Genomic DNA, 13376 nt, shown 5'->3' with positions numbered 1-13376 from the left:
AGGGTCAGAGTCAGGAATCGGGAAGAGTTCTGTACATGGACAGACAAATGGACCCGAACACCTTTGCAGGGACTTACATGCTATAAACACCTATTACTCAGATACCAGCCATTGGCTGGAGAAGACGAGGGTGCGCGCATGCTGGCCCTGTAAGAGCCAGGGTGAGTGCACACCCCCTACGTGCTGTGGAGGGGCCAGTGACCGTAGCACAGAACCACTGACTGCAGTGGATGAAGGTAGACAGCCTCTGGTAGCTAGGCCCACTGCTGACTAGCAGAGGAGGGGAAGGGGGTCTGGACCTGTGTCCGTTTAATGAGCACCATGTATACTTATCAGAAGGGGGACCGTGTTACGTCTTGCCCCTGTCCCAATGATCATGTGATCGCTGGGTAATTGCATGAGTTGCTGGGTCTTAAAGGGTTTGTCTCATCTTGCCATTACTATGGCGAGATGAGACACAGTCCTGGCCGGGAAACAGCAGAGCGCTCCGGTGCTCTACTGTTTCAGTAGCTGCCATTGCCGTGCATGAGAGCTACTGAAACAGCGTAGCATAGCAAGCTATACTGTTTTCCTAACTCAGAAGCGGCCTAACTTTTTGTGCTACACGGTTTCAATAGCTGTCATGCACAGCAATGAGAGCTACTGAAACAGCAGAGCGCAGGAGCACACTGCTGTTCCCGGCCGGGAGATGGTCGGGACTGTATCTCATCTCACCTTATTAACAGTGAAATGAGACAACCCCTTTAAAAGGCCTACATTTATTTGTAGTGTTGCTCTGGAGACTTTATTTCTCCTGTAAGGGCTCATGCACAGGGCCATGGCCGTATTGTGGCCTGCAAACTGGCACCGACCGTGTGCACTTGAATGGGTCCGCAATATGGGAGGTGCAGTGTGGAATGGAGGCATGGATCGGAAGCACTACAGAGTGCTTCCGTGGGTTTTCTGTCCGTGCCTCCACACCACAAAAAAAGTAATGCATGCACTACTTTTTTTGTGGTGCGGACCGTCAGATGCGGATCGCGGACCCCATTCAAGTGAATGGGTCCGTGATCCGCATGCAGCAGCCCCACTGTCAGTGCCACTGCATTGCGGATGGTCGTGTGCATGAGCTCTAACTGGGACTAATATGTCAGTCCCAATTATTGGAGAAATCAGCAATAATAAAAATTAAAGTTAAATTTAAAATGCCCCCGAAAGGTCTTGTATGACCTTTATGGAGGGCACAATGTGAAAAATAAATAAAATAACACCACCACTGGTTTACACCACAGCTACTAGTGCTGCACATGGCAACCGTAGACTATATATCCCCTATATAAAAACTACCATAATGGAAAGTGAACAGTTTGTGCCACTAAAAAAATAAAAATAAAAACTGTTACTAAAGGCTCATGCACATAAAAGTATTTTAGTCTGCATCCAATCCGCATTTTTGCAGGTCAGATGTGGACCCTTCACTTTAGTGGGGCAACAAAAGATGCAGACAGCACACCAGTGTGCTGTCCGCATCTGTAAGTCTGTTCCACGACCCCGCAAAAAAAAAAAAAAACATCCTATTGTCCATTTTGCAGACAAGGATAGGACATTTGTGAAGGAGTTAAAAAAAATGGCGGCAACCTCTCAGCCAGTATACATGTTTTGTGGACCGCAAAACAGGCAACGGTCATGTGCATGAGCAGCACTTGGAAGCAGCACAATCTGACCCCCTGTGGTTGGTTTGGTAGGACTGGGTGTGGGTGCTACATTGAGGACATGGACTGTTAGGCCTCTTTCACACGGGCGAGTATTCTGCGCGGATGCAATGTGATGCGTGAGTTGAACGCATTGCACCCGCACTGAATACCGACCCATTCATTTCTATGGGGCTGTTCACATGAGCGGTGATTTTCACGCATCACTTGTGCGTTGCGTGAAAATCGCAGCATGCTCTATATTCTGCAAGTGCGGATGCGGTGCGATTTTCACGCACGGTTGCTAGGAGACGATCGGGATGGAGACCCGATCATTATTATTTTCCCTTATAACATGGTTATAAGGGAAAATAATAGCATTCTGAATACAGAATGCATAGTAAAATAGCGCTGGAGGGGTTAAAATAAAAAAAATAAAAATTTAAACTCACCTTAATCCACTTGATCGGGTAGCCGGCATCTCTTCTGTCTCTTCTGAACAGGACCTGTGGTGACGTCACTCCGGTCATCACATGATCTTTTACCATGGTGATGGATCATGTGATGACCGGAGTGACGTCATCACAAGTCCTGTTCCTGTAATGAATGCTCACCACAGGTCCTGTTCAGCAAAGGAGACAGAAGAAGATGCCGGGCTGCGAGATCAAGTGGACTAAGGTGAGTTAAATTTTATTTATATTTTTTTTAACCCCTCCAGCGCTATTTTACTATACCATGTTATAAGGGAAAATAATACAATCTACAGAACACCGATCCCAAGCTCGAACTTCTGTGAAGAAGTTCGGGTTTGGGTACCAAACATGCGCGATTTTTCTCAAGCGAGTGCAAAACGCATTACAATGTTTTGCACTCGCGCGGAAAAATCGCGGGTGTTCCCGTAACGCACCCGCACATTTTCCCGCAACGCCCGTCTGAAAGAGGCCTTAGGCCTCTTGCACACGAACGTTGTCTGCCCGTGGCCGTATTGCCAATTCACGGAGATGCGGAACGGAAGCACGGATCGGAACCCCACTGAAGCACTACGGCGTTGAATGGGTCTCGATCTGTCCCGGCTGCCGCACGGACATTGCCCGTGCATTGGGGACAGCAAATTGCGGTCCCCAATGCATGGAACGGATGCACAACGTTCGTGTGCAACAGGCCTTAGGCTGGTTTCACACGCCGGGAAGCTGTTATGCTTGAGGCTCCAGTGCTGATTACTGGTATATCCCAATACAGGCCTGTAGGTGGCAGCACTGCATTGGAATATATAGATCTTTTGTATATTGTAATGGATAAAATAGTGAATATAGTGAACGTCGTAAAAAAAAAACCCATAAAACTGTGGTGGAATTTTTTTTTGCCAATTCCACCCCATTTGTAATTTTTGTTCTCCCAGCTTTCCACTACATCTTATGCAATATGAAATAGTGCCATAGTACAACTTGTTCCACATACGGCTATGTGAACCAAAAAATAAAAAAGTTATGGCTGCAGGGAGGAAAAATTATATTGGAAAAATTGAAAATCGCTCTCTTGGTATAGGGTTGAAGGGGTTTTATCCTCAGGATAGATCAGTGTCTGATCAGTGGAGGTCCGACAACCGGGACCCCAGCCGATCAGCTGTTTGAGAAGGCACTGGTGCTCCTGTGAGTGCAGTGGTCTTCTCTGTGCTTACCAAGCGTCATACATTGTACAGCAGATGTGCTTGGTATCATGCTCAGCTCCTTACAGCTAGGGCTACACGGCAACATGTGTTGCACTAATGTTGATCGACATTTATTGTAATGATAATCTATGGTGTCGCGCTGCGACTGCGACACAACAGTCACAAATAATCCATCCACGTTGGTGTAATGACCGGCGTCACGCAAAGGGAGGGAAATGGGAAGGCCCTGTCCAAGGGAGAGGGAAAGGTGGTGACCCCTGACTCACCTTGCGGCTGGCACCTGACTGCCCTGACGTCCCTAGACGGGTTCCTCACCCGCACGCCGATCACGTGCCTAAACCCTGGCTTTCCCTAAGATGAGCCCGATGTAGTGAACGGGGCGGTGGGATCACTAGTCCGCACCACTGACACTAAGAGGAAAACACCAAGGGGAGGACAGACAATACAGACAAAACATATAATCCCAGGTGGGCGACAACAGCAGACCACCAAGGCCCAACAGGGATCCGGAGGGTAACGCTCTGGAACAACAACCAGGGAACACAGCTACAGTGGGTCAGTATAGAAGTCCAGGCAGAAAGCTCTATATCTGGCAACCAGAGAAGTGAGAGATGGGAATATAAGGAGGTTGGGATTGCTGGACAAGAAACAGCTGAGGAGAAGAAGCTACGGATCCCTGAGTGAGCCAAAAAGGGTTGCAAGGCAAACCCAGAAAGCTACCATTACGAAACAGCACTGTCTTTATACATAGAACGCGCAGCCACCCGCTGCGACTTCCTGACCCCGGGTATAACGGAGTCAGACGTGGCTCTTGACACCCTTGTGACAGTTGGATTTTTGTGCGATTGTCCCAGTCGCTGCATGTCGCATTGCGACGCAGTAGACTATCATTACAATAAATGTCTCACAGCACATGTCGCAATGTCGTTGCGTCCCTTAAAAGGGGTTGTCTCATTACAGACAATGGGGGCATATTGCTAGGATATGCCCCAGTTGTCTTATAGGTGGGGGTCCCTCCGCCGCGCCCTCCATTCATTTTCTATGGAGCCGCCGAAAATAACCGAGCCCATATTTCCGTCGGGCCCATAGAAGTGAATAAGAGCGGTGGCCGGTCATGTGCGGTATGCTCTCATTCACTTCTATGGGGAGCTGCGCTTGGTGGTGGCCGGACCGGATTCCTCCAGCCACCACCTTACCGGGCTCCGTTCCCGATATAGTTGCGGGACCTGCACCTATAAGACAATGGGGGCATATCCTGGAGATATGCCCCCATTGTCTGTGATGAGACAACCCCTTAAAGTTGCGCAACAAATGTAGCCATGTGGCCCTAGCTTTAAAAGTGAATGGGACTGAGCTGTGATACCAAGCAGAGCTGCTATAAAATATACGGCGCTGTGCTTGGTAGGCTGTGCCTTCTCAAACAGCTGATCAACTGGGGTCCCTGGTGTCGGACCCCCACCGATCAGGTACTGGTGACCTATTCTGAGGATAGGTCACCAGTATCAAAATCCTGGAAAACCCCTTTAAATATGGGACAACAAGCCTGTGTAAATAAGAGCTAACAATTTGTGTGGGCGTATTTGGTACATGCAGAAATGTTACAGATCAGTTTATTTTTACAGTAATGAGTGAATTTAGCATTTTCCTTGTAATTCTACCAAATACTGAATATAGGTTGTTCCTGGCATTGACTCCTTACTGGAAATATGCCCCGACAAGAGGTGGCCTTGCCATATACTAATGGGATATATGATGTTGTTTTTTTTTTCCTTTTGCAAGAAGATTCTTGGTGTCTGGACATAATTTGACTTGACTGTAATCATTATACGGTAATTATATTTAGGGCTCATACGCATGACTCATGCACTTCTGTTCCGTGCCGTCCGCAAAATTACAGAACATGTTCTATTAATGTCCACATTACAGACAAAGGATAGGACTGTTCTAATAGGGTCAGCCGTTCCGCAAAATGCAGAATTCACACGCCGGTATCTATGTTTTTCAGACCACAAAACAGCTAATGGTCGTGTGCATGAGCCCTTAATTAGGTTTCAGGATCTACCACTGTAATACTGTTTTATTTTAATGTAGCCACCAGATGTCGCCATAATACCGATTTTCTTTTCTAAAGCTGCACAGCCCCTGACAATCTTGTGATGTCTTTGGACTCTACAGTGGCATGCTGCTCTATTTAGTCCAGTAAATCATGGAAACCCAACTGACCCTATTATGGTCAGTGGGGTCCATCAGTCTGTGTTCGTGTCCATCATGCAGTGGATCTACAAGTCCCATTATTTACTTTGTTTGGCTCCTGTGATTGAGCAGAACAACAGAACTAAACAAGGCAGATGTGAACAGAGCCTTAGCTGCCAGATGTGTGCAGCAGCTGCTCGTATATAAAGTATCTACATCCACTGAAATAATATGCCTTTTGGGCCGAGCTGAATATGCATGCTAATGGGGGACTCAGTGCCATTGCTGTTGGTCGACTGCTATCTAATATGAATGGCAAACATAAAATGAGCTAGGGAGATAGATTATTGGTAAAGTTCCATGTTTAACCCCATCAGGACCGGGCCATTTTTTCGCCTTAAGGACCAGGCCAAATTTTGGAAATCTGACGTGTCACTTTATGTAGTAAAAACTTCGGAACACTTTCACTTTTCTTTGTACTTCAGGATAGTGGTAAATTTGAGTCGCTATATTTTACCGTTATTTTATAAAAAAAAAATATAAAAAAATTGGAAAAATTAGCAATTGTCAAGATTTTAAGTTCTCGGCTTGTAAGACAGTGATACCTCATAAAATAGTTATTACTTTACACTTCCCATATGTCTGCTTTATGTTGGCATCATTTTTTAAATGTCATTATTATAATTTTTTGTTTTTTGGGATGTTAGATGGATTAGAATTTTGGATGCAATTTTTTACATTTATTTAAATATTTCCAAAACCCACTTTTTAAAGGACCAATTAAGTTATGAAGTCACTTTGATGCTTACATAATAAAAACCATCCATAAATGACCCCATTTTAGAAACTGCACCCCTCAAGTTATTGAAATATGATTTTACAAACTTTGTTAACCCTTTAGGTTTCATTGAAAGCAAAATAGAGGAAAAATGTGACTTCTTTTTGCAGATTTTCCATTTCAGTCCATTTTTTCTTGTAAGGCAGCAAGGATTAACAGCAAAACAAAACTCAATGTTTGTTACCCTGATTCGACAGTTTAAAGAAACACCCCATATGTGGTCGTAAAAACTGCTGTATGGGCACACGACAGGGCACAGAAGGGAAAGAGAAACCTTTGGATTTTGGAGGGCATATTTCACTGGGATAATTTTAAGTTGCCATTTGAAGCCCCACTGATACACCACTAAAGTAGAAACTCACAAAGAGTCACCCCATTTTGGAAAGCATGGGATAAGGTGACAGTTTTATTAGTACTATTTTGGGATGTATATGATTTTTGATCGCTCACTATTATGCTTTTTGTGAAGCAAGGTAACAAACAAATTGTCTGTTCTGGCGCCTTTTTATTTGTTATTACAGCGTTTACCTGGTAGCATAGATCATGTTTTATTTTTAAAGAGCAGGTTGTTAGACGTGAGAATACCAAATTTTATATTTTTTATTTTATTGTTTCAGTTTTACATAATAAAACATTTTTGAAAACAAAAATAATGTTTTTGTGTCTCCATTTTCTGAAAGCCATATATATTTTTTTATTATTCTCTGCCGATCGTCTTGTGTAGGGGCTCATTTTTTGCGGGAAAAAATTATGTTTTTATTAATACCCTTTTTGGGTACATAAGATTTTTTTGATCATCATTCAATACTACACTTTTTGTGGGCAAGGTTTCACACTGACAGTGTGCCTGTGAGACTTTGCAAGGCCTGGGCTTGCCATGGCAGCCATCAGCCCCCTGTCACCACAGCCCTGGGGCCGATGGAGAGACAGATGAAGGCCCCTCTGCGATCTTCATTTGCAGCGGTCAGCGTTGATTGCGGCATATAAGGGGTTAATCCGCCGGCATCAGCGTTTATAATGATGCCGGCACATAAAGCAGAGGCCCGGCTGTCAGTGACAGCCAGGCCCCTGTATTGATTGTGCGCACACAGCTCCTGTGCCAGCCCGATCATCATGACTACTTCAATTTGTGCAAAGTCACTTCCCACGATGACGTACTAGTACGTCAAATGTCGCTATGGGGTTTCTGAGACTTTACAACTGATGACCTATCTTCTGGATAGGTAATCAGTATGTTATCGGTAGGGGTCCGACACTGGCTTTTTTTTTTTATCTGGATAGATCATCAGTATCTGATTAGTCGGGGTCCGACACCCGGGACACCTGCTGATCAGCTTTTTGAGTAGGCATCGGTGCTTGCAGTAGCGCTGTGGCCTTCTCGCAGCTACATCTAGGCCAATTCACAAGGCCTAGGCTCAGCTCCATTGAAGTGAATGGGGCTGAGCTGCGATACCTAGCACATCCGCTCTACAGTGTACAGGGCTGTGCTTGGCGAGCAAGGAGAAGGCTGTGGCGCTCACAGGAGGCACTTTCCCAAACTGCTGATCGGCAGGTGGTCCTGGGTGTTGGACCCCCACTGATCAGATACTGTTGACCTATCCAGAGGAAACCCTTTTTAACACCGCAGGTACAGCCACGCTGGGTGGCCAAAAGTAAAAACCACAAGGGGTGAACAACCCCTTTAATAATAGGCACCACTTCTTGGTCTGTACAGATCACCTGTCATTTCTGATAACATGGGATCCACGATTCCCATAAGGTGGTCAGCTTATTTTCTCTTTACTTGTACAATGACCTCTGCACAGGCCACACAGCATGCCTAAAACATTCTCCCGTAGAAGCCAACAATTTCCTTCCAGTCTATTCTGTCTAGAGTTCTTGTGATACTAAATTTTCGATACCACGTAAAAAAAATAAACAAAAAAAGCCACGTGCATTCCGCATTTTTTAAAAAATGGCGAATTACACAGTTTTTGTTTTTTTTTCTGTTCCGACGTTCACCGCATAGATTTTTTAACATATTTTAATAGTTTTGGACTTTTTGGACGTGGCAATATGTGATTATACTTTTTATTTAGTAACTATTTCCCCCCTTAGGGGCTAGAACCTGGGATTTTTTCATCCCTTGTCCTATTCACCCCGATAGATCTCTATCAGGGTGATTAGGACTTTACACTCTCCCTGCTGCCCTGTGCATAGTGCACACAGCAGCAGGGAGCCGACCATGGCAGCCAGGGCTTCAGTAGCGTCCTGGCTGCCATGGTAACTGATTGGAGCCCCAGGATTACACTGCTGGGGCTCCGATTAGAAGCTGCCACTGCACCACCAATGAGAGGAGGTGAGGGGACTCTGTGGCAACTGCCACCAATGATTTTAATACTGGGGGGGTTGAGGGGGGGGCGGGCACACTGCGCCACCAATGATAATTAACCTTTAATACAGAAGTTTGGTGCCGGCAGCAGATCAGTGTCAGTTAACCCCTCAGGTGCCGCACCTGAGGGGTTAACTGCCGCTGATCGCAGCTCCCTGTCAGAGGCAGGGTGCCGGCTTTGCCATTCTGCTGCCGGCACCGCCCCCTGTATTAAAAGTTAAAGACGACCTTTCATGGCTCCGGACATCAGCTTCTCTCCCTGGCGTTCCTTCTCCCTGGCTGTAGCGCTGTCCAATCGCAGCACAGAACGTCACAGCCAGGGAGAAGGAATGCCCAGGAGAGAAGCTGATGTCTCCTCCCCATCGCTCCGATAGTAGTTATTAGCATACGGAGCAGGAGACTGTAAAGGGGGCACAGCGGGTGAACGGAGCGGTGACCAGGAATAATAGTAAGTGCAGGGAGATCCCTGGGTGCAGCTCCATGTAGCCTGCTACTTAACTAAGTCCGGAGCCATGAAAGGTCGTCCTATCATTGGTGGCACAGTGCACCCGACCCTCCTCTGCCCCTATCTCCTCATTGGTGGCAGCAGCACAGGGGGGAGGGAGAGACTGCTTCCTTCTCCCCTGTGCTGCTGAGGGAACATGAGCGCGCTGACAGCAGCGTGCTCATGTTCTGTGATACTAGACTGCGCAGCCCAATATTGAAAAAATGGAAATCCCGGTATCGTATCGATACCGGGACAAAAGTATCGATTGGGTATCAAAATTTCGATACCCGCAACAACCCTAATTCTATGGCCCTTGGTGGCTGCTGTAAAGCATATTTCTAAATGTTGTTAACAACCGTTCAGGCAAGGGTGAACAGTTTGTCGGATCCGTCCTGCCGCTAGTGAACGCGTGCCCCCGGACTACCGCTCCGGCCCCATTGACTATAATGGGGGCGGGGTGGAGTTCCGACGGCAGCGCACGCCGAGAGGCCACCGGAAAAAAAGTACTACATGTCGTACTTTTATTCCTACAAGATGTCTGCCCTCATAATCATGTTCAGGTAATAGAATAAATGTTCTAAAATCAGAAAATAAAAACTGATTACAAAAAAAGATGTGTGTCATTTTCTGGTTTTAACTGGCAAAAAAAAAATTATAGGTGGCACATTCCTTTTAATGAAAATCTAATAAAGTGGGATTGTAAGAAAACAATTTTAGGGTACTTTCACACTAGCGGCACAGACCTCTGGCAGGCTGCTCCGTCGGGTGAACAGCCTGTCTGATCCGTCCTGCCGCTAGTGAACGTGTGCCCCCGGACTACCGCTCCGGCCCCATTGACTATAATGGGGGCGGAGTTCCGACGGCAGAGCGTGCAGAGAGGCTGTAGGAATAAAAGTACGACATGTAGTACTTTTTTTCCGGTGGCCTCTCGGCGTGCGCTGCCGTCGGAACTCCACCCCGCCCCCATTATAGTCAATGGGGCCGGAGCGGTAGTCCGGGGGCACGCGTTCACTAGCGGCAGGACGGATCCGACAAATTGTTCACCCGATGGAACAGCCTGCTGGAGGTCCATGCCGCTAGTGTGAAACTAGCCTTAAAGGTTTTTTTGGGGGAATATTTAACCATTTAATGTTGGCCCCTAGCCTGTATCACATATTGAACAGATTCATACTTTACTGTTTCCCACTACTGTGGTCCTGCGTCATGTCTCCCGTTCATCCATTTTCTGGTCCCTGGCTTGTTTCCTTCTGTCCGGGGCATGGATATGGTCATGTGTGCTGCTGCCGCCAATGACTAAATGACTTTAGCAGTGATGTGTCCCCAATATTCAAGTCAACGCTGAAGCCAGATGTTGCTGCAGCAGTGCAGGTTACCATGTCCATGCCTCAGACTGAAAAAAACAAGCTGGGGACCTGAAAATGGACCAAAGGAGGCCAGCGTGCAGGACCAGAGTGGCTGGGAACTCTGGTTAAATATTCCCAGAAAACTCTTTAAAGTTCCACAGACACATAGTTTGTCAGACTTTTGACAATTTAGTTATTTTCTTGACATCTCTGTTTTACAAAAAAAAAATTCTCAGACATCTAGATGTGTATAGAACATCTTCATGCTAAAGAAACCATTCAGATATTGCTTATCAAATGTGCTGTGTTTTTGTATTGCAAGTTGCAACTTTATTTTAACAACTTATATTTTTTTTTTTTTACTAGGGAAAGCTTCACATCAATGAACATTACGATTTACTAAATATGGAAAATGAAAAGATTCAAGAAAGCCAGCCTGTAGCAGAAAATGTGTCCATTGTGGAAGAGATAGATAAAAATAACATAACTGGAGATGGTCATTTGAATCCTAATCTGAGAGATTCTGGATCTGCAAACAATAAAAGGCCATATTCACAGCCATGTTCCCCAGTGAGCGATGTCAAAGATGACTCTGAAAATCTAAGTCTGCCAAAAAGAGCAAAGTTAGAAACAGAATTGGCCATAAGCGAAAAGGAACTCAATAAACTGGATTCCCTCAATAGTCAACATTGCTTAGATGTCAATCAAGTGAAAACTACTGGGATAGCAGAAAGTGATGTCTGTCATAATGAAACACAATCTATAGGTTGCTCCACAACACTAACCAAAGAAGAAGGACTTGATAGTTCCACAACGATGAATGGGAGTGAAAAAGTCGGAGATTATTGTGTTGAGAATAGTACAGATAAGCCTTCTGAAGTTGCTGATGCAAACACTCCACCTAGTTCTGCAGTTCAGTTGGAAACACACTTTCAATGTTCATATGAAAAATTCTTACAATCTCATGCTATTATTGACCCTAAAAGTAAGGAATCTATTCAAGAAAATAAATTGTTCCAGAAAAAGTGTGTTAAAAAAAGGAAGATTAATGTAAGTAAACGTGGAATCAAAAAGTCAAACCCTGCACTTAAGACATTAGAAACACAAACTAAATTGAGTCAAGATAATGGTCTTCCACCAAACAATAATAACACAAGCAGCTTACAAACAGAAGTAACACCCTCACATAGTGAACAGAAACTAGTGCATTATGCATCCTCATTAGATAGTTCTCAACATGATCCGGAAGGCTCATCTTGCGTAGGGGAGTCAGAAAGAAAAAGCAATGCAAGAAATCTATCAAACACCATTAGTAAGATAATAGCCAAACGAAAGAATGATCGAAAAAAACACAAGAGAAGATGCTTGTTTAGAAGGAAGCATAGTTTTGGACAGTTAAAAAAACACATACAAGTACTTAGTAATAAAAGTAAACTTGAAGAGTCAGTTGTGCATCTAGAAGGAAACCTAAATCCTCCTATTAAAACATTCCTTGAAACACCAGCGGCGGGATCATACTTGACAATTGAAAGCGTTCCTCATGTGGATGTTGTATATGATGTTGAATGTGAAGGAACTTTACATCCTGCTTCATTTAAATTAATACATACTACACAGGTTGCAGAACAATATGCTTGCGTATACTGTAAGGCCGTGGCTGGTACCAAAGAAAACTTAACCCTTCATTTCTGGAAGAGACATGCTAATCAAATGCAGTTTTACTGTCAACCATGCGGGTTCTCATGTGTCACCAGAGAGGATTTTGAAAAGCACTGCCAGAATGACAATCACAGGAAAGGTGGTGTTTTGTTAGATTGTTACCTCTGTGGTCTAGACACTGTCAATGAGTCAATCTTTGAAACTCACATGAAAGCCAAGCACAAAATGTGTTTTTATTGCAGTATTTGCAAGGTTTACTTTAAATCAAATGATGACAAGTTACACCATGAAACAACAGAGGTGCACATTTTGGCACAGGAGAAAACGTGTGATCCTTCTGCCAAGAACATGGAGGTGAAAATGGATCTTGCTAAAGAATGTCTGCGAGAAGGTGAGAGTAGTGCAGCTCTTCAGACAGTTGAAGTCCCAGTAGAGAATTACATAGAAAAAGAAGTAAGAAAACCTCAGTTTCAATGCAAAAAGTGCTTCTATAAAACCAGATCATCTACAGTGTTGACAAGGCATATCAAACTTCGACATACTTATGATTATCACTTTTTATGTAAGGCTTGCAACATATACACAATGTATAAAGAAGGAATGGAGAGACACATTAAAAGGAGCAAACATATTGAAAACGCAAAGAAAAACAACATTGGGTTACTTTTTGGTGAGTGCATTGAATGGGTTTCATTTGCTGTTATGCACAAAGATAGGCCTCAAAATGAAGATTTTGAAGAAGCACAGTCACCTTCTGGATTAATTACACCTTCCACTGAAGCATTGTTTTGTTCTAAACATGCCCCTAGTCAAACTGATCCAATGCATGTAAACACACCTAAAAGAGGACGACCAAAGGGAAATATTTCTATTTCTTGCCCTCATTGTGGACTTACAGCATCCAGTGTTACAAACCTTAAGGTGCATATTAGGAGGAAGCATACACATCAGTACAACTATAAATGCAAGGTGTGTAATTATGACACTGTAACTAAAGGAGACATGGAACGACACTGTATAACCAAAAAGCATAAGAATCGTGTAGAGGAACAGAAACTCAACCAACAGAAAACAGAAATCGTGGTAACCACAGATGGGACAAAGTTTGAAGCTTCTGTTAAGAAAAAAGGAAACCCTTTAGCTGAA

General features: G+C 44.5%; 1 protein-coding gene across 1 annotated transcript in view; it reads left to right on the top strand.

Moving 5' to 3' along the window:
- The window catches only part of LOC120983813 (zinc finger protein 407-like), a gene marked incomplete at its 3' end in the record, with an annotated part of 35845 nt that extends 22475 nt beyond the window's left edge, over positions 1-13370 (top strand). The window contains exon 2 of the mRNA XM_040413235.1: positions 10938-13370. Within this exon, the coding sequence (XP_040269169.1) occupies positions 10977-13370 (2394 nt within the window). The remainder of the gene's footprint in view (positions 1-10937) is intronic.
- Between the last annotated feature and the right edge of the window lie 6 nt (positions 13371-13376).

The sequence above is a fragment of the Bufo bufo genome, unplaced genomic scaffold (genome assembly GCF_905171765.1).
Source record: "Bufo bufo unplaced genomic scaffold, aBufBuf1.1, whole genome shotgun sequence".
NCBI classification, from domain to species: Eukaryota; Metazoa; Chordata; class Amphibia; order Anura; family Bufonidae; genus Bufo; species Bufo bufo.
Note: the sequence above shows the minus strand (reverse complement) of the source record. Positions and strands in the feature narration are given on the sequence as shown.